We start from the raw sequence: 20,724 nt of genomic DNA, 5'->3' as shown, positions 1-20,724 counted from the left end.
CACAGGGAAACTGACTGGCACACGACGAGGATCCGGCAAGAGACAAAGACAACAGGTGGGACTAAATACACTGGGATCAAAGAAACGAGACACAGCTGGGAAAAATCAACAGGGAAGACAGAGACTCACAGGGGAACAGGCTAATAAACACAGAAAAACCTCAAAATAAATACACAGAAAACACAGATCACAACAATAAGCATGTATTTTTCACCACTGGCTAGAATAGCTTATAATTTACTTTAAATGTAAATTTTTCTATCCTTTAAAAAAAGGCATTTTATTCAAGAAAAACCCTTTCTGGAGAATTGTGAAACTTTATAACATTGCTAAAAATCATGGCTCCTTGGAAGGAAACTACTGTTTTTAACAGTTCTACTGTGCCTTCATTTTGTTTTATTCAGTCATATTTTTGCAAAGTAACTCATCCACATTTATGTTTTGCAGTATGGTTAATTTCCTTTTGATTACATTTAGTTTCCTTTGCTATGCTTCTAAAATCTCATTTTTTGCATTTTGCTCTTGGAGTTGTGGCGTCTCTTGTTGTTCCAAAGTGTTTTCTCTAGATGTCCTCAGTTGCTCTTATCTTGCCTCCAGATCACATGTCTTTTAATTCCTCAGCGCTTTCTAAAAACACCTGTTCTCTCCTTTGCTCGGACAGCAGGCTGAGCCAGTTCAGCAGCTTCTAGTTCCTTCACGGTTCCTTTGGAATATTTTTTCTACAGTGAAAACGCTTTTAAAGACATCTCTGGAGAAGATGTAGTCTTAAAGAAGCAAAATTTGCTTCCTTTAAGACTAAAGGAAGCGCGAAATTAGTGTTTAACGCTCATCTAATTGTTAAGCTCCATTAATGGAGCTAAACAAACCCCTATCATGATAATATTCCATATTGCTACATGGCTGGTGAACTGGATTTTTTTCCTTTCTTTTTGCTGCTGACTTTCATCCACTTCTTCCAATAAAGATCAAGAATACTGATTTATTTTCATTCCACGTTCTTACTGTGTGATGATCCTTCTACTTGGCTCTCGTAGGGTGTATTTTGCTCTGAACAGTTAAGTTTGTGGCTCTTGTCAAAGAACGTCATTTTAAGTCAGTTCAGTGAACATCTTGCAGGGGAGCTGGTGTCTTTCTCCAGCGGTCATTGGGCGAGAGGCGGCAGCAACCTGCATGGTTCACCATGTGACATCACTACTCGCATAACATAGAGGTTATGTTATGCGGGTACGTTATGTTTAACGTTCATCTGATTACGTGGAAAAAATGTTTTAAATACTTGTTCTTGTCTAGGTTCATCATCATTTTGAAGTATAAAGTCACAGAAAGGTCTGTAGAAACAAGAGACCCACTGGTTTGGCTTCTTTCACCTCAACAGTCAGGAAATACATCATTAATGTTTTCCAGAGAATCAAGATGTTCCTGTCAGCCAGGAGTGGGTACCTTAACATGTGGGCAGGCTGGCAGCGCCGTTAAGTTGCCAAACAGGAAGTCCAAGTGTTGATTTTCTTTTTATTTGCAGTCCAGGATCCTTCCAGAGACGCAGCACTGTGAAAGGAAGAACGTATCAGTAAGTACTATGCATTTTATTCTGCCACAATGGAAGTATTTTTTATAAGGAATTAGTAAGAGTTCGCAGTAATGTAGAAAATACACTAAAATTAGATTTCACTCAGCTGACTAACCGGTGGGAATTTTGCATATAAAGTAACGAGAACAGACAGAAACTGCTGAGTTGGTCAGAAGAGACAAATGGCTGAAACATTCTGCATAACTATCCTGCATAGTAACAGAAACCAATATTTAAATTTATTGCAGCTGCATTCAAATGAAACAACTCAGACAGTGGAATACAAACTTTCAGCTTTAATTCAGTTAGCTGAACAAAAACATGGCATAAAATGCAAAGCGATTTTTTTTTGTTTGTTTTTTAAACAATCTGTCTATTTCAGGGACTCAAAACTGGATCAACAAATGAAAACAACTTTAAAAAATGTTGGTTCCTACACTTGGTAGAAAACCCTTTGCTTGGACTGACAACCTGAAAACCTGAACTCATGGACATCACCAGATACGAGGATTTCTCCTTTCCTCTTGCCATTATTATTTCAGAGATTGACCTTAAATGACTTTTAATGGACGGACCAAACTGTAGGAGCCACTCCTGATATGCTAGTGATTTCTTGGTTGAGGTTTTGTTGTTATTTTTTGCAGCATTTGTATGGCCCCTTTGACTGCATGATGACTGCTCACAGAAAAAAGTTTCAAATCAACTGGAGGATTTGTGTTCAGATAAGAATGGGAAGTAGCTGAGTAAAAGTGCAAATAGAGGGAAATAAAGGGATAGGAAACAGCTGGGAAGAGGAGTAAGCATGGTAGTAAGTTGAGGACTTGAAGATTATGTTCATAAATGTGACATATGAGGTTCATATGGGTTGCATGTATTTGGGATCGATTAATATTGTATAGTATGTGACCAGTTTGACCGGAGTAATTTAAAAAAGAACGTCAGCCATGAAGAGCATTACTTTGTCTTAAACTTGCTTGATAATTAAATCCACAAAAGTCAGTAAAATGTTGTTTGGAGTTAAATTTTGTATATTTATCAGAACAATTTTATAGAAATTCTCATTACGAAGCAGAAAATATGTTATTTAACTGAGGAGCATTTATGTTGATCTCTTTTTGGTGGAGTGGTACTGTTGTGCCCAAGTATTTCTGTTTACATCCGTGTTTTTGGTGCTGAAACAGCCACTGAATGGTTCAGAGACTTTTCCGCGGCTTAGCAGTTCTTTGAAAAACCAGAGCCGTTTGCATACGTGTAAATAAACTTGCTCCTACTTTAACCAAGAGTCTCTGGAGCCCCTCCCTCACAAAGTCAGCCGGGTCCAGTCCTATCAGGTCACCCTGCTGCCTTGGAGAAGTACAGCAGTGAGCGATGGTGCATTCCTGCATTGTTATCTCAGGAGGTTTGGTCAAAAGCTACACAGCAGGTTTAATGAATGACTGGAAAAGAAAACTGAATAAGGGGAGGGACACATGTAAATAGAGTTTGAAATGACAGCCTACACTTCCTGTTCTGCCCTGTCCACTATGTCAGCGTAGAGGATAGAGGAGCAGAGGAGAGCTGACAATACAGTGACTCCACGATAAACAGTACTGAGGTCTGCCGGCTGTAAAAGAGGAAGTTAAATATTTGTTTTCCACTGCTAGCAACAAGAATCCTGCTGCTGCTGCAAAAGCCTGTCAACCTTTTCCCTGCTACGTCTAAGTCTAACTGTGCTCGTTTTCTTCTTTACAGCAACCCAGACGCATCCATGTCGAACTTGGTGATCGTCTCCATCTTTTTCATCCTGATTTCCCTGGGGCTGCTCATGGTCATCATAGGCCAATACAGAGAGATGGAGATAATAGGCAGGAAGAACGAAGAGCTGAAGACGGCCAAACTTGTGTTTTATAACAAGCTTCAATATGAAATCAATTTTAAGAAGTCGTTGCAGGACATTAAAACAAATGGGGAACAGAGGTTGAAGGACATGGAGGCTAACCAGCTCCAACTCACCAAGCAGCTGGAGGACAAGAAATCTGAGGCCGCCACCTGTCAGGAGCAAATGGTAAAATGTTTTAAAATACATTTCTTTCTTCTTTATTTGTCTGTTTTTCTGCTTCCAAAAGATGCAAAAACGCATTTTTTCAAACACGTTTTGGTTAAAAGAAAAATTAAGAAATGCAGTTGATGGATTAGTGTTTGTGGATCATAACTCCTAATTATTCACAGAAAAGTCACCTCATTTTTTTTGGAGGATATTTACATTAGCATGGAGGTTTGTACTAAACAGGTGGCAGTTCTGGCACAAATAGAGCCTGGTGCAAACTCTTCTATGACCTTCATGCCAAATGCGAACTTCTTGATTGCAGGTGTAAATAGTCAGTTATGGAAAATCCCACAAGAAAAACCTTATTGTTTTTCATGTCGCCCCCAACAAAGTGCTGCTCTGGGTGGTGAGTCATATCACCCACATCTAACAGAGTCACTGCAAAAATGGAGCTTTAATTTAATTAAAATTAATTTACTTGCTACTTTTAGCTTTTTTATACATTTTTTTGTAGCATGGAGCTATGTCTGGTGCTTTATATCAGCTACAGTTGTTTTAAAAGGCTTTACAAATACAATAATTTCAGCAATAGCTTTTTTGTCACTATTCCAAGAAGACCAGACAGAAATAAAGAGTGAAGACTGGTAGTCGTCCTGTTGTCAGACTCCTCCGTCTGGAGCTGTGGAGTTCCTCACCTCTTCCTCTTGCCACATTTTCCTGAACATGTTTTTCTTCTTTAACCTGTCAGCTTAGTTCTTAGTAAATTTGCGTTTTTCTTTTCTTCTAATTGGATAACCCTGTGACACATTCACAGCTTAGACTGTTGTTTTACAAAATGCACAGTTTTAGGCAGTGGGAGGAAGTTGGAGTAACCTGAAACAACCGATGCACGCAGAAAGAAAATCCAGGTTTGGGCTGAAAACCTGGATTTTCTTTCTGCGAGGCAACAGAAGAGACAACAGAAAGAGACCTTGCTTTACAGCAACGGCGTTTTATTCTTTTATTTGTATCCCCTTCTTTTTCATAACGTCTCTTGCCTTATTAAGACTTTGCTGATTGGTAGAGGGTCCGATCAGCTTGTTAAGGCTAATGGCAAACAGGAGCGTGAAATATACTAAAATAACAGCATTTTAAATAGTTTTCACCTCATCCCAGGTGTGCCTTTTAACATTTCCTTTTTCCTGGTGCAATCTTTCTAAATGCAAATAGCTTCATGCATATATTGTAGTATCTGAAGTATCAGAAGATAATACAGCGAGGACCCAGCTGTAATCTAGATAAAATACATTGAAGCTTTTCTTTGTGTTTTGCATAACTGCATAACATTCTTCCTCCTGTGTTTATGGGTTGCTGAATGGACTCTTTTTTTAAATAATTCTTTCCTTTATGTTTGTGGTTGGTTTGTGCCTACGCTGCCCCACACCAAATGTCACCACACCCTTCATGAAACAGGATCACAAGCCGCTCCAATGATGAGGTGTGGTGTCTCCATCGTTCAGCGCCTCTTCATCTTGATGCGGGGCGTGGAGCCGCTGCTGCTGGTCAGAGTCCTCACATCCCACATGATCTGGGTTTTATGACTCCTTCAGTACTTCAAACATAACCTGAATTCATACAAGAGCCGTGGCATGAAAGTGATTTACAGAACAAATAAGTGGAAGGAGTGTTAACCCCTGAAAGGCGAAACTGTTTGGTATATTTGTTCTCAGCCGCAGAAAATATAGCCAACTCGTAAATCAACAAATTAACACTTTAACCTTGTTAAATAGAAGTCAACATTCACTCACACACATTTATAAATTTAGTGCGGTCACCTTAAGCATGACAACACCTGCAGCTAAAATCAGATATTTATATTTACACTATAAAACCCACAAACAGCCTTATTTTATCCTCACTGTGTGACTCTGAGTCAGGGTTAGAATATTTCTGTTTGTAAAATTCCACAATGACAGAGATGATTGTCTTAAAATTTTCCTTTACAGCTTTCTTCAGACTCACAAGTTTACATACACCACACCCCAAACATCTATTAAAGCTTGGATGATGATGTCATCGGGTTTATTTATTCACAGCATCTTGCCTTTGAGGAAGCACACTCGTGGATGTTTTTTGAATGTTTTAAATTAACCTCTGTGTTCCTGTGTGGAAAAGGGATTAAGGCTTGTTTAAATTTTTTCTGAAGGCAAATGTTCGGCCGTCTGCTTGCAACCTCAAACTGAAACGAACTAAGGTTCTGCAGCAGGACAATGATCCAAAACACACCAAACAAAACGAAGACCTTGTAGTGGCCTAGTCAAAGTCCTGACCTCAAACTTTCTGAGGTGTTGTGGCATGACCTTGAAAATGCCATTCTGGAAAAGCTCATTGCAAGTTATCAAAAAGGGTGCGTTGCAGTTGTTGCTACTAAGTGTGGCAGAAACCAGTTATTATTTTTCCACACATCTTTATTTAAAAACTGCATGTTGTGTTTGATCAATATTTAAATTGCTGTGATGTTCTGAAACATATAATATATATTCTAAAAAATGTACATGTAATGTCATTATTTCTCATTTCTCCCATGCAGAAAACAAAAAACGAGGAGCTGGCATCTATAGAGGAAGCGCTCAAAAGCACCACAGGTAGGAAGCACAGACACGCTGCACCTCTGCCACCATGTGGTCAAATGCAGGAACGACAGCTCAATTCTGACCCGCTTCCTTTCTTTCTCTTTTAAGCGACCTTCAATGCAGAGTCTGAAGCCTGGAAACAAGAGATCATCAGTCTGACAGCAAATCTATCAGCACGCAGCCCGATATGCAAATATGTGACAAATAACGAAAAATCTGTGTAAGACGCAATTTAACGAAACACATCAAATGTTTTCAGAGAATGTAGCTACACATTAAGAATAACAAATTGTTCTGCTTTTCAGGGAACTTTGTGCCACACCACCAACTCAAGCTCAAGAAAAGTTAAGCAGATAAAACTACAAACCCACATCGGTAACAAACTCCAAAAAACATTTTATACTTCAGAAATGGACCCTTATGATGATATGAAAGTGTTTTTTACCATTACAATCTGCACTTAAAAATCTCAAATAAAACGTTTTCACTGCCTGAAAATTGAGCTAGTTGTTTCGACTTGTAGTGTTTGTAAATCTCTATTATAAATAAATCTGTGCATTTCCAGTCTTTTGAAAATGGATGTTTTTAAGTCTAAGTTTGAACTGGTTTGTATCACATTGTAGGTCATGAAGTATGAATGCAGACAGGATGCAGGTAGTTAAGTAGGATGATTACAGAAAAACAGAACCTATACATACAGGCTGGTTATATTATGAGAGTAGTAAACAGCTGAATTCTGTAGGAAACATTTTTAAGAGGGAATTTGATTTGATTCTGATGTTTGACCAGGAATGGATCTAAGAGTATTTAGAGTTTCACGCTTTCATGTTTGACGCCCCTCAAAATACTACAAAGTATTTTATAAAACGTGTCATAAGGTTAATAATACGCAAAATCCATATTTTTGTTTTCTTTGTTTTCACAGAAGGTTCACAGAAAAAGCAGTGCAACAAGTTTTTGCATTTGAGCCAGACACGCCGCTTCAGTAGAGACGTCTTCAAAGCAAAACTGTTACACGATAATCTATGATCAATGATTCCGTTTGGCCGCAGCAGCAGTCAAATAAACGTGACTTTAGTAAATCTGAACCCTGTATTTACTCTGAAAGGTCTCTTTAGATTGCGAAGAGCTTTACTAAATGGAGGATTTAGAATAAGAAGATAAAAAAGCATAAAGACTCAAACCCTACATCTGTTGTGTTGAGTCTACACTTTATTATGACTGATCCCACTCAGACACAACAACACACACTAGAGCAGACATAATGTGGGGGATCTCTAAACCATAATGCATGTGTTTCCTTGGTAGATTTCAGAAAATATACTTGTTTCTAAGAAAATTTAAATGAAGAAATTTATTGGGATCACTGTAGAAAAATTAAACCTGAAGATTATGTTTGTTGCTATAATAAAAACAAACATAATCTGCTCAGGATGTTACCTAAAGTTCGAATAAGGACACTAAATACCGTCATATGTCTATTTTTCTTGATGTCTCTTGTTTTTAAGTGGTGTTTGCACTAAACTGCTTGGAGTTTTTTATATTTATTTTTCTCTAAATACTTTTTCGAAATCACATGCAACTGTCATTTCTTCTTTTGACTTGTTTCAGTATCTAATTGTTCTTCGTTAAAAGAAAATAAAATTTAAAAAAATGCAGATATAACAGCAAAATTACTAAAAAATAAACCAAACAGCCAGCTTCTCTTTGCTGCGTTCAAATACTTTAAAGTGTTCTGGTCTCTGAGTCTGTATTTGGATCCTTTAAATACACAAATCATGTGCTGTGCAATCATGTGCATTGATAGCATTAGTATTAACTAAATATGTAGGAAGCTAAATATTTAGTTTAAAAACAAGATATTTAGTTCCAAATTAATTGTTTAAGTCTGAGCTACATTTTGTTAAAGATTAAACATTTAGTTAGCAAAGTAAATGTTTAACTTTGGTCTAAATATTTAGCTTGGAAGCTAAATATTTAGTTCAGAGTTAAACATTTAGTTTGGACCTAAAAATTTAGTTTGCAAGCAAAATATTTAGGGTCAATTTGAAAGCTAAACATTTAGTTTGCAAACGAAATATTACACATTTAGTTTGAAACTCTGACATCACACGTCACCAGGAATAACACGGGGAAAATATGATACACTTAAATATTGCTGTTTTTGTTCTTTTTACTGTGAAACTTTACAAACAGCATTCATAAATATAATGCTTTAATTAGCAGATAATTTGTGTAAATAACGAGCTTATATCAACCAGAAGTTGTGAGGGAAGTGATAGGTTTCCATTTTAAAACCAATTCAATTGTGATGAGAAATTCATTAAGTTTTTTTTGTTCCTGCTCACTCAGACATTTCGCAACATAAGACCACTTAGTGGGACTCTCCTCTTAGGAAGGGAGGGAGGAAGAGGAGGGAGGGAGGAAGAGGGTTGAGTAGACGCGGCTGTGACAAAAAGCCGATTACAGAAGGCCACTGAGTCCTCTGTGGCAATTTGCATCCATCCTCTCCTGGTCATTCCAGAGGAAAACACATCCGCGGATCAAGTTTGTGGTTTTTCACGGAGCAGGATTAATTCATCAGAAAAAGTTTTACAACTTTTCTATTATTTATACATATATAACTTTGAGGATTTCACTTTCTTTGAGTGTTGTAGTTTTTTTTAAATTTATTTATTTTTTTAACTTGGACACAAAATACTAAATGGAAGTTTTAATAAACATTTAGATCTCAAGACAAGTTAAAGGAAAACTTTTAACTTTTTTGAGTTTCAAGTGAAAATCATACAGAAATGACCAGCCCTTCTAGGAGCATAGACGATCAGAGAGGAACCGCAGACAGTCCGGCTCACAAAGCGGAGACCCCCCGGTACCGCAGCTGGAGCAGCCTGCGCTTCTCCAGATGGAGGAGCAGCTCCCAGAGGACGACTCCTCCGAGCAGCCCCTCTCCAAAGACCGAAAAGAGAAGCGACATTTCCCGGACTCTCTTCACTCTGGTCAAGACCCACAATGACGACTACACGGCAGACCCGGACGGCACCCTGGACATGGGAGCAGAGGCCGAGGTCGGCCTGGAGGACCTGCTGCAGGATCAGTCCACGTACTTCCAGAAGCAGTTCGGCTCCATGCTGCAGCCCGGCGTCAACAAGTTCTCACTGCGCATGTTCGGCAGTCACAAGGGGGTCGCGGCAGAGCAGGAAAGGGTCAAGAGCTTTGGGGTGTGGATCATCCACCCCTACAGTGATTTCAGGTAATCTTCGGTTTGGGTGACCATGGAGGTCCTGATTCAAAATAGAAATATCATTTAAGTTTCTGTGTTATTCAGAGGGGCAACATTATGGAAAATCTATGATGGCGTCTGTTAGGGCCTTTATTGATTAAAATAAAAGTACATTTCCGCCAAAAAGATTCACAAATTTGTAACCTAAGAAATTTTCTAGGAAAAACAAAGACATTTATGAGTTTGAAACATTAAAAAAAAAACTTAAATTTTGAGCTAAATAAGTTTTCTAGTAAAAACAAGGACATTTCTGAGTTTCAGTTTTCAAAATCTTTTCAACTATTTAAGAAAAAAGTTTTCTACACAATTCCTGGTGGATTTTCTTGGAAATTTGCAATTGTTCAAACTTCTTTTCTCTCAAAAATTTATGAAATTAAAAAATGAAAGTTTTCTTGTGAATTTTCAACTTTTCAAACCTAGAAATGCCCTCGTTTTTTCTAGAGTATTTCAGAGATATATTTTTGGTGAAAATTTACTCCTTTTTTCCATCTACAACGGGTCTAATACAGTCTTGTAAAAATAGACTTTTTTCAGATTTACATCATGTTGTAATGTTATTTCTTCATCAAAAACATACCTGGAGTGTTGTCTTGATTCTTTTATGCATGTTTGAGAAATCCTTTTAATATCCATGGCAACCATTCAGTTGTGCTAAACGACTGGGTGGACTTAGCTCCGCCTTCGAGGTGCAGCTCCTCCTCAGAGCTTCCACTTCACATAGCTGCAGTCCTCTGCAATCCCCCCACTCAGCTCCTTCAGACTAGTCAGAAGCAATTAGCAAACACCTGGTGGAATTGTGTATCTGCAGAGCTCATTAGACGAGCTACTTCTCGGTGTAACACTGGTAAAAACGTTGTTAAAGTGATAATAGAGGAGCCATGCTCTGATGACTTCTTGAAGGTTGAGATTCAGAAAGAGACAGAAACCCAATTTGTTAAATTACAAAGTCAAATTTCTTTTAAGTGGTTTTTCATATATACCAAATTTTTCTTAACAACTGAAGGTAACATTATGTTTTATTGTGCCATAAAATTATTCTATGTGGCTGGAAAATACATAGTATTACCTCTTTAAGGTCTCCAAATGTGTGATTTTTTCTATAAACTTCCCTTGAAAGCAGCAAACGCAGCCAAACAAACAGATTGTGATGTCCAGTTCTCCAAGGACATCAGCTGATGTCATGGTTTGTAGCACATGATAAGGCGATGAAGGGATTTCATTAATGATAAAGTATTTAGGGCAAGATCAACTGGATTAATCATGCAACTCTAACGTGACTCAATATTTTCCAGTTCATAAGATGAGGAGGACTCTCTTTCTTGACCCTCACCATTTTAACAGAACATTTGACCTTCACTTGCTTGTGTTCAGCCTCGGTTTGGGACAGTTTTGTTGAATCGTCACGCTTTTGGAGCACACCATCTTAATGGTGACCCCCGAGCAGCCTGGGTGTGAGGTCATAAATGATACCCGGCATCAGATTTAAACAATTTTTAACCATCAGGCCTTTGCCAGACAGGGAGGATAAACCGGTGCACAGGGATTAATGCCCATAAGAATCCCTATAATTCCCATCTTGCTCTATTATGCAATAATACACAGACAGCTGAGGGGGAGATTACAGAGAGCCTGCTCTCCTTAGACCTTATGGTCCAGCTTCCTCTTTATAATGGACCAGTTGGAACCGCCCTGCACTCGTTTACAGTTTAGGTTCACACAAGTTCCCCTAAAAGGAACCAAAAAAAGTTGGAAGGTTTGCAGACTGGCAAAAATATGAATACCTTTGGAACTTCTCCACATTTGATGCAAACTTCAGTGTATATTACCATAATTGTAAAACAGAAGAGAAATAACATGCTTTTTAATTTAAAAAATAATCTGAAGTGTAGTTTGACTTCTTCCACTTTAAATCTGATTCCAATTATTAAAATCCATTTCAATTAATCATCTTAAGAAGTTACCTTATTAGTAAATATAGTCCAATTGTGAGTAATTTAGTATAAATAATGAAGACAACACACACACCAGCAGAGAAGAATAGACGTTCAGAGCTGTGCTAGGATATAAAATAATGCCCCAACCCCTAAATGTCTCACAGAGCACAATTTATATCAATGTGTTTGAATGGCCTAGTCAAAGTCTAGACCTGAAACAAACCAAGAATCAGTGGCAAATTCAAAAACTGTTTACTATTTTGCAAAGAATGTGCAAAAGTGGACAAGAAATATTTCAAGAGCTACAGAGAAAAAAAAGTAACCTGGATGTACACTTTTTTTCATTTTAAATATTTTTAAAACCATATTTAATTTTTAATAGGAGAAACTAACTAACTTTTCAGCAACGTATGGGAGCTTGTTTAAAGTAAATAATTCCTTAATATTGATTAAAAAGTGTTAGTTTGACTGGGACATTATTCCAATTATAATATGGTGAAAATACCTTGTTCCACTGGTGATTATTTTACAAATAACTAGTATTTTGTCATTAATATTAAGAAATTATAGACTTAAATCATGCTCCTATTTCTTGCCCAAATGTTGCTTCTGAGCTAGTTTTGTATTATCTTCACCGTACTAAGAAGCTAGACCAAAAATAAGTAAGATTTTGTGTTTTTCCATCCATCCATCCATCCATTTTCCTTCACCCTTGTCCCTCAGTGGGGTCGGGAGGGGTGCTGGTGCCTATCTCCAGCTCACGTTCCGGGCGAGAGGCGGGGTACACCCTGGACAGGTCGCCAGTCTGTCGCAGGGATTTTGTGTTTTTGTAGTGTAAAATTCTAATAAAATATTTTGATATTTTAACTTATAATCTAACAAAATATGCATGCTCTTAATATATGCTGAGTATGGCAGATCAGTGCTGCATGTTTCTCAATATAAACCAGTCTAAAAGCTTTTTCTGCCGCTGAAACTACACTTGCACATTAATCTTGTATAAATGTGAACACGTGGACAGCTGTAAAACCCTTCAGAGTCATCGGTGGAGTTATTAGCAGCAGGAAGTAGCCACTAATCTGCTGGAGCATAAGTAGTCATGTAAACCGGCATGTTGACATGGAGGACACGACCAAAAGGGGATCGAAGGAGGAATGAATGGGAAGGAAAACAAAAATCTCATTAACTCGTTCTTTATCTCCTCTTGGTCTGCTTTAAGAGGAAGAATGCTGTAATCAAAATCAGTCCAGCTGATATTCAGTTATCGTCCCAGAGTAATTGAAAGAGCGACAGAAGGCCAGTAAAACAATCTGTGAGTGATGTAAACAATCTGTAAGGAAATCCAAACCGAGCCTTTGGTGCATAACGAGACACTGGAGACATACAGGCCAGTGGAATCGACATGAATGGAGAGTGAAGCCATAAGGTTCACTGCTCCACACAAATCACAAGCCAGACATTTCCACTGGGAGTGATACGCTCTTCTGCTCAATGCCTTGTTCAACATATACGGCAAGCAGTATTCATTTTTAATGGCAGGGGCTATTCTTGTGACAGAAACTATTCAGAGAATAATGAGATGGATGTCGTACCCTGGTAATTAGGTCAAACCATGAAGCTATTATTTAAAATTAACAAGTTTAACAGGTAAATTAAACCTTCTAAAAATCTGTTAACCAATGAAAGAATGTTTTTATCACAATTTGAGTTAATGTGAGAGAGCAAATCAACACAGAACGGACTCTGACCTGAACACACCGGCGTTTTGATGGTAGTTTCTTCCATTCTTAATACAGTATTAAGTGTTTCTAATCATGTTCTGCTAGGTTTTGTTTAGGGATGCGCTTTTTTCACTTCCAATACCAATACAGATATCTGAGGTTTAGCATCGGCCGATACCGATTCTTCTCATTTTCTTATGTTGCCTGTTTTTATATTTTTTCCTTTCTTTGCTTCTATTTACCTTAACTTTCTGCCGACACACTTATATACTCTAAAATGTATGTCCATTCATTAATGGTGCAGTAGACTATTTCAGGTACCTGTTTGGAAATGGTTCTTTAGAAAGTTCAACAAAGTGAGGAGATGTTACTCAAATATGTTTAAATTTGTAGTCTGTTGTTGTGGAATGAAGGAAATATGACACATGATGACGTTCTTGTATCGGAGACATGAAACCTTTTTAAAGACACAGTTCAGCCAATCATGCATATCGGAAAGACAGGTCAGTTTTCCTACTTGCAGCAGCTGCAGAGTAACAATGACTTGATGCTTTGGATGAAGAATGACTGAGAGTTTACGAGGGTTTTTTTCTACATGTGTTTTCTATATCAAAGAGTTTAGGTAGAGAACTCTTTTGGGATTTATACCTTTCATTAAAAAACTCTATTTAAAGTCAACAAAGAGTCCTTTCATAATTAGAGTGAGAACCTGAATATTAACCTAAACATTTACACAGTCTAGGTTTTGTAGGTAATCTCATCAGAGAACCACAGATCTAATTGGTCTCTCTTGTTTTGTGCAGGTTTTACTGGGATATTGTGATGCTTCTTCTGATGATGGGTAATCTGGTCATCCTGCCCTGGGGAATCACCTTCTTTGAAGACCAAAACACCCTGCCCTGGATCATCTTCAATTTCCTCTCCGACACCCTCTTCCTCATGGATCTGGTCTTCAACTTTCGTACCGGTATCCCGGGAGAGGACAGTCACATTATTCTGGACCCCAAAGAGATCCGCATGCACTACCTCCGCACCTGGTTCCTGGTAGACTTTGTTTCCTCCATCCCTGTTGATTACATTTTTCTAATTGTTGACCTGGAGTCCCGCCATGAGTCGTCTGATGTGTACAGGACGGCCCGTGCTCTGAGGATTGTGCGTTTCACCAAGATCCTCAGTCTGCTCCGTCTTCTCCGACTCTCACGTCTCATCCGATACATCCATCAGTGGGAAGAGGTAAAAGAATGGGACAGGAAGTAAAAACGCACCCTTGGTTTGTATAGTTTCCTTGGTTTTGAACGTCATCTTTTCAGCCACTCACTCAAGGACCCTTGTCACCCTTTCGCTTCTTTATTTACCTCATCGTCTGAGTGATTCTTATCTCTTGTCTGGAGCAGAGGTATCAAACTCATTTTCATTTTTGGGCCATATCAAGGGCCGGTTGTGCCAGAATGTATTGTTAAAAACCCATTATCAAAAGGTCAACTGGTGACTTGACCTTTCCTGTTTTATTCAGTTTCCTCTTGAGCTGTTGTACTAATTTTCTCCTTTCACTCCATGCTGTTATTTTTTATTTTTAAGCAGATATGAGGAGTGGTGGTGAAACCTTAAACTGCTGCTGCACAAGTTACTCAGCAGGTTGTTGCTAGGTAACCGAAGAATGAGTGAGTTGCTAGGTAACCATAGAGCGAGTCAGTCAGTTGATTCCACCAACTTTGCTTAGCTAGATGTGAGAGGTCTTTCCTCTGCCTACATCCCCCAGAATGCTGTTCAGTTCTGAGTCAGGTTCAGTGAAATTATTGAACATTTTATCTATTGATATTGATCGTGTGTGTCTCCCAATATATAGTGTTATTGATCACTTGCCCAGCCCTACTTAATCATAATCCAATGAGATTATAATAGTTGGCAAGATGATGCAACAAATCATTAACTCCATGGTCAGAGAGGTGAAAAGCACATACAGCTTCAACTTGATAGGACATACGAGACATTTCAGAGAAACTGGTGTGTAAGCATAAAAAATGACATTGACTTTGCTTGTTCACACAGACCAACCACATTCCCATTCACTAACTCCAATAACTCGTCTTCCACTGTATCTTGATTGTATCTTAATGACACCAAGGTGTGAATGGCTCAAATTGTGTTAGTTACAATGAGAAGAAAACAGATGCTCTTGTGTTCAGATCTAACCAACTGTACTTTAAGCTATCCGTGACCCATTTGGGCGTTTCTGCACTCACCTCTGCCAGTCTTCACTATCATAAAATTCACTGTATACTGGACTTAGTCACACCTCACAATCATGCTTACAATAAGAAGAAAGTGTGGTTTCTGACTGGAACTGTCACGTTCCAGCATACAACTCAGTTTCTCTCATGATACTTGTCTGTCCTGTTGTACCGCCCCAAGAACAAGGAACTTGAGTGTTTAGTGACAAAACTTTGTAAATGTTGTCTTACTATGTGAGACAGGCAACTTTGCGTTAAGTTTGTAAATTGATTTCCTTTTCCTGTTGTCTTTCAACACTGAATAAGCTGTTTTGTTATTATTTCCTCAATACACTATGTTCTAATCTGTTAATGTTATTTCTTCCTTTTAACTCACATCTATACTTTGTAATTTATATCTGTCTTGTTTTTGAAATGTTTTCTATAATAGCACTTGGACATCTTAGTGACTTTAAATCAACTGAACTTGAACTTATTTAACATCTCCTGTGACAGATTTTCCACATGACTTATGACTTGGCCAGTGCTGTGGTGCGTATAGTCAACTTGATTGGTATGATGCTGCTGCTGTGCCACTGGGATGGTTGTCTGACCTTCATGGTTCCTATGCTGCAAGACTTTCCTCCGGACTGTTGGGTATCTAAAAACAACATGGTGGTGAGTCCAGGCTCTGCCTAAACATCTAACCTCAAATGATATATTCAATAATTGAATATTTACAACATAAATACAATCACAGCTAAATGAAATATTCTTCTCTTCAGAACGCCACCTGGCATATGCAGTACTCCTACGCCCTGTTCATGGCCATGAGTCACATGTTATGTATAGGATACGGCGCTCACCCTCCAGAGGGCATGACCGATGTTTGGCTCACTATGACCAGCATGGTTGTTGGGGCCACCTGCTATGCCATGTTCCTGGGTCACGCAACTAACCTGGTCCAATCTTTGGATGCATCCCATCGCCAGTATCAGGAGAAGGTAATTATCTCTGACAAGACTCTAAATATGACCTTTTATGTTTCCTTGAACAGGTTAGGGTAGGTCTATGGGCTGTACAAAACATTTTCATAAATTATTTTTGCACATAGTCAGTCTTACATTTACTCTGATCAAGGCTGAGTATTTTGAGTTCGTTTCAGAATGAGCTGTTTTTTTTGTTTTTTTTTGTGGCTCTTGTCACTTTAAATCCAAATAAGCTGCTAATTTAATTATACAACCGTCTCTGAACATTATACAGACATATTTTCTGAATGGTAAGTAAACAATAAAACACTTGTCTGTTTCAGTGTTTTATTGTTTGAGAGGTAAAATCTGCTGACCGAACATTCTGGAGCTCAACTTGCGTTGCTAGGTGACGGGCTGCGCTTTGCAGTGGTTGCTAGGTAACGGCGCAGCGCCCATTGTTTGTCACTTAACAATCGGGAGATTTTAGAAACGGCTCATTTTCCAGACCCGAAAAAACATTAATTTATTAGCCAAAAAAACGACACGTATTTTCTAAGCGTTTCTAGGAGAAGTTAAAAAAAGTATAAAAACGTGCAAAATATAAATTTAGCATAATAGGTCTCTTGTAAAGGTTTAAGACTAAAACCTTTTGGCTACACACTCTAATGTTTAGTGGATAATATGTTCCAGGAGCGTCACATGGACACTAATGTGCCTCTGGCTTTGAGTTTTAATATCGCAGTCATGTTTCAGATCAGAGGCTTGCTTACTTATTCAAACTTTGCTCAGAGAGACAGCGCTACATATAACATGTTTACTATCTAATGGATTTTCACTGTGACCTTTCACTGGGGATTTTCACATGATAAAGCTGAGCAGATGATGACAAATGGCAGCACCTCTACTGACAGCAGACAGTGATCACAAATGAGTTTGTAATCCACTTAGAATGGGAGACAAAAAAACCACACAAAACAAATGGAATAATTTTAATTACAGTGATGTAATTCAGCAAACACATGGCAGGAAACGGGACTCACAACACCTGAGAGAAGCGCCACAGAACTTTGACTGCGTCCTCATGAAGGTCGAGTCACAAAGCATTTCATGTGATTTTTGCAGTACAAGCAAGTGGAGCAGTATATGTCTTTTCATAAACTGCCGGCCGATGTGCGGCAGAGGATTCATGACTACTATGAGCACCGATTCCAAGGCAAGATGTTTGATGAAGACAGCATACTGGGAGAACTCAGCGACCCACTGAAGGAGGTGGGTTATTCTTCAATCAAAGAAAGAACTTTGATTGTTCTCTCTTTTAATTCCAAGAGTTATTAATGAGAGCAGATTGTGGTTAGAATTTAAGGTGCAGACAGAGAATCTGCATGAAGTGCCAGGAGTTTAAGTGTCATAATTATTGTATCATTGCCAAAACGTTTATGTAATACTTCATAGATCCACCCAAGTAAAGTCAATTAGCAGAACTTGACTGAAAGCAGAGGAGGGAACTTAACTATTTCAATCAGGTGTGTTGAAACAGAATCATATCTAAAAGTTGCAAAACTTGAACCCTTGAAGACTGGAGTTTGGCACCTTACATGAGTTAATATTCATACATTTTATCAACAGTCTTCAACATGCACAGAAGAAAACTAAAAATGTGTTTTCCACTTGGTTTACTTCTGTCCATTTTGTCTCCGTCATGCAGGAGATTGTCAGCTATAACTGCCGTGGACTTGTCGCCAACATGCCGCTCTTTGCCAACACCGACCCTCACTTTGTCACCGTGATCCTGACCAAGCTGCGCTTTGAAGTTTTCCAGCCGGGAGACTATGTAATACGAGAGGGAACGCTGGGTCGGAAAATGTATTTCATCCAGCATGGCACCGTCACGATTATCCCGCGTGGCAGTAAGGAGTTAGTGCTCAGTGATGGAGCCTACTTTGGAGGTAAATACAGCGGAGTATTAAAACTCTATTCAGCTACTTATCAACTCTACGAGAGTCTTCATTATTCAGATTATTGCTGCCCTTCTTCTATAAAATCTCCCACAGAACCCTTGGTTGTAACTGCACTACATTTTCCAACTAATATTTACTATTTATTCTGAATTTCTAATGATAAATGTAATTTTTCGTCATTGGCTTGATGTCATTTTGAAGAAAAAACTAACATGTATGAAATATTACACTCTGTAAAAACAATGAAGATAATGTGCTAGTTGCTTGATTATAATTATACTGTAAATAAGTTTTGCAGTGTAGTTTTTTCGTCTTGCACTGTAAAAAAAAAATCTTACCATGAATTTTTATTGAACAAACAATAAAAATTCACTTGAAATAAGACAAAACTAATTTACAAATAGCATTTCTGTGAGAAGGAGTTTGTTTTAAGTCAATTATTTCTTAATATAAGTATCAAGTACCAGTTCCACTGGCATATTATTTTACTTATTACAAGACATATTTACAATACAATAAGTAAAATAATCAGCCTGTGAAACCAGTACATTTTTAAGTCAAGATTAAGCAATTATGGACTTAAAACTAGCTCCAATATCTTGTTGAAAAGTTACAAGTGCAGTAAAATATTTGGACTAGAATCTAAACCAAAAATATTTAGAAAGATTTTGAGTTTTTCTTCTAACTTTGACTAAACCAATTCTTTTTCTTGGCTCAGAGATCTGCCTACTAACTCAGGGCCGACGGACGGCCAGCGTGAGGGCCGACACCTACTGTCGCCTTTATTCGCTGAGTGTGGACGACTTCAACGAAGTCCTGGAGGAGCATCCTCTGATGAGGCGGGCGTTTGAGAGCGTGGCTGTGGAGCGACTGGATCGAGTTTCACGCAGATCCAGTTATCAGCCTCCAACGACTGAGTCTGAGTGAAGGAAGAAGAAAGAGAAAGAGACTCCAGCCAGACACACAAAGCACTTTTTAACAGATCTAAAGAAAATTAAAAAAATACAGATGTTGTTGAATGCTGCATCACTTGATTGAAACTATTGCACATTCATTAATTAGAAATTGTCACTTGAATATTAAAACTCAACATGTTTACGTGGATTTTATTGATGTTCACAAACTGAGTAAACCTTTGTCAGTGCTTTTTCCAGTTTTTTCTTCTGTATAACTGAGAGTTATAGATCCACATGTTTTTTTTAAACAAGTTACAGACTGTAAGCCATATAAATCAGGTGTTCAAGCAGAAACACATAAAAAAAATCCACTGGACCTCATGGACTGGATTTCTGTTTGCCCAGCACTGGGATGGGGGCAGCAGATGGTGGTGCATCATGAAGCTTTCTGATTCAAATGATCCCTAAGATCTGTATGTTGTGTCACATGGAGGTTAATACTGATGGCCGATAAGCTCCAGTGATGTAATAACTCAACTGTGAACGCAGCTGCAGGTGGTGGTGAACTTTTACATCACCCTATTTTTCTCATTTGTCATTGTCAGGATTTATAGTTACACTGGGTTTCAAAGAATAATGTCTTTTTAAATGATCAGACGCACAAAAAAATAAATAAATGAATAAAACTCTCAGTATGTTTATACTTTACCAGATTGAATCACTTAAATTCTGCTGATATATGATTCTTGTCAAGCACTTTTCACCAGGAAGAGAGGCAAAGGCAGGAGGAGGAAAGGTAAAACTGAGTTTGTTTGCATTTTTTTTTCCATCAACTGCCTCTTGTTTTACATGCTTAAGATCCTTTTTTAAATTGTATAAAATTAAAATTAGAGGGACAAATTGCTTTGCATGTTTGTAGAGCTGTAATTAGACCTTCTCTGACTGGGCTTCTGCCAAAATGTTTATATTTTGCTTGTACTGATTATGCAGAGTAAATATGAATATTTCTGACCCTGAGACATAGTGAGTTTTCCAAAGCAGCTGTCATAGAACGGCAAAGAACATTAGCTCATATTTGTACACATTGCATTGCTTTTTTAATTTAAAGAAGCATTTATCTACATTTCCAAAACACTCTATATTTAGATTTATCTCCATCTGAAACCGTTGTGCAAAGAGTGTAAACACTGAAAGGAAATATTGCTGTACATCACAGACGGCTGATGATGCAGATGTTTTTCTAAACAGCAGCTAATAATTCAGTGCTACGTCAGAGATCTGATGTTGGTGCAATCTTATATTTATTTTCCTGTAATTTTGGTCATTTTTACATTAAAATGTCTTCTGGGGGACTTTTTCAGGGAGTGACTTTGGTTATGCATGAAATTGTAAAGACAGGTTGTCCAAGAAATTATTAAAGTAAGAGTAAAACACTATATAAAGAGAAAATCTGCTTGGCTTTTGAGTAACAAATCGTTATGATTTATTTAACATTTAAAAATTATGTCATCAGACAAACAAAGCTATAAACCTATGAGCAAATTCTGAC

The 20,724-nt window shown here is 38.0% G+C and overlaps 2 protein-coding genes across 5 annotated transcripts; both read left to right on the top strand.

The window, feature by feature from the left end:
- Positions 1-1,326: 1,326 nt before the first annotated feature.
- LOC106919963 (uncharacterized) lies at positions 1,327-7,935 on the top strand. 4 transcript variants are annotated; one of them, XM_088010318.1, is made up of 6 exons: positions 1,327-1,567; positions 3,299-3,611; positions 6,163-6,217; positions 6,314-6,425; positions 6,511-6,580; positions 7,131-7,935. In XM_088010318.1, exons 2-5 carry the CDS (start codon positions 3,315-3,317, stop codon positions 6,560-6,562), a joined length of 516 nt encoding a protein of 171 aa, XP_087866444.1. In that variant the 5' UTR covers positions 1,327-1,567; positions 3,299-3,314; the 3' UTR covers positions 6,563-6,580; positions 7,131-7,935. The 4 variants fall into 4 exon arrangements, with proteins under 4 accessions (XP_087866444.1, XP_087866443.1, XP_087866442.1 ...); XM_088010317.1 differs by lacking the exon at positions 7,131-7,935 and adding an exon at positions 1,950-1,992 and having other exon boundaries at positions 6,511-6,769; XM_088010316.1 differs by lacking the exon at positions 7,131-7,935 and having other exon boundaries at positions 1,329-1,567; positions 6,511-6,769.
- Positions 7,936-8,890: 955 nt separating this feature from the next.
- LOC106919960 (potassium/sodium hyperpolarization-activated cyclic nucleotide-gated channel 2-like) lies at positions 8,891-20,190 on the top strand. The gene is made up of 7 exons (XM_014990654.2): positions 8,891-9,455; positions 13,944-14,373; positions 15,867-16,028; positions 16,136-16,354; positions 17,444-17,590; positions 18,027-18,267; positions 18,998-20,190. Exons 1-7 carry the CDS (start codon positions 8,998-9,000, stop codon positions 19,204-19,206), a joined length of 1,866 nt encoding a protein of 621 aa, XP_014846140.2. The 5' UTR covers positions 8,891-8,997; the 3' UTR covers positions 19,207-20,190.
- Positions 20,191-20,724: the final 534 nt, after the last annotated feature.

This window comes from Poecilia mexicana, unplaced genomic scaffold (assembly GCF_051168715.1).
Source record: "Poecilia mexicana isolate PSO_F unplaced genomic scaffold, ASM5116871v1 scaffold_11, whole genome shotgun sequence".
NCBI classification, from domain to species: Eukaryota; Metazoa; Chordata; class Actinopteri; order Cyprinodontiformes; family Poeciliidae; genus Poecilia; species Poecilia mexicana.
This window is presented reverse-complemented; position numbering and strand designations above follow the sequence as displayed.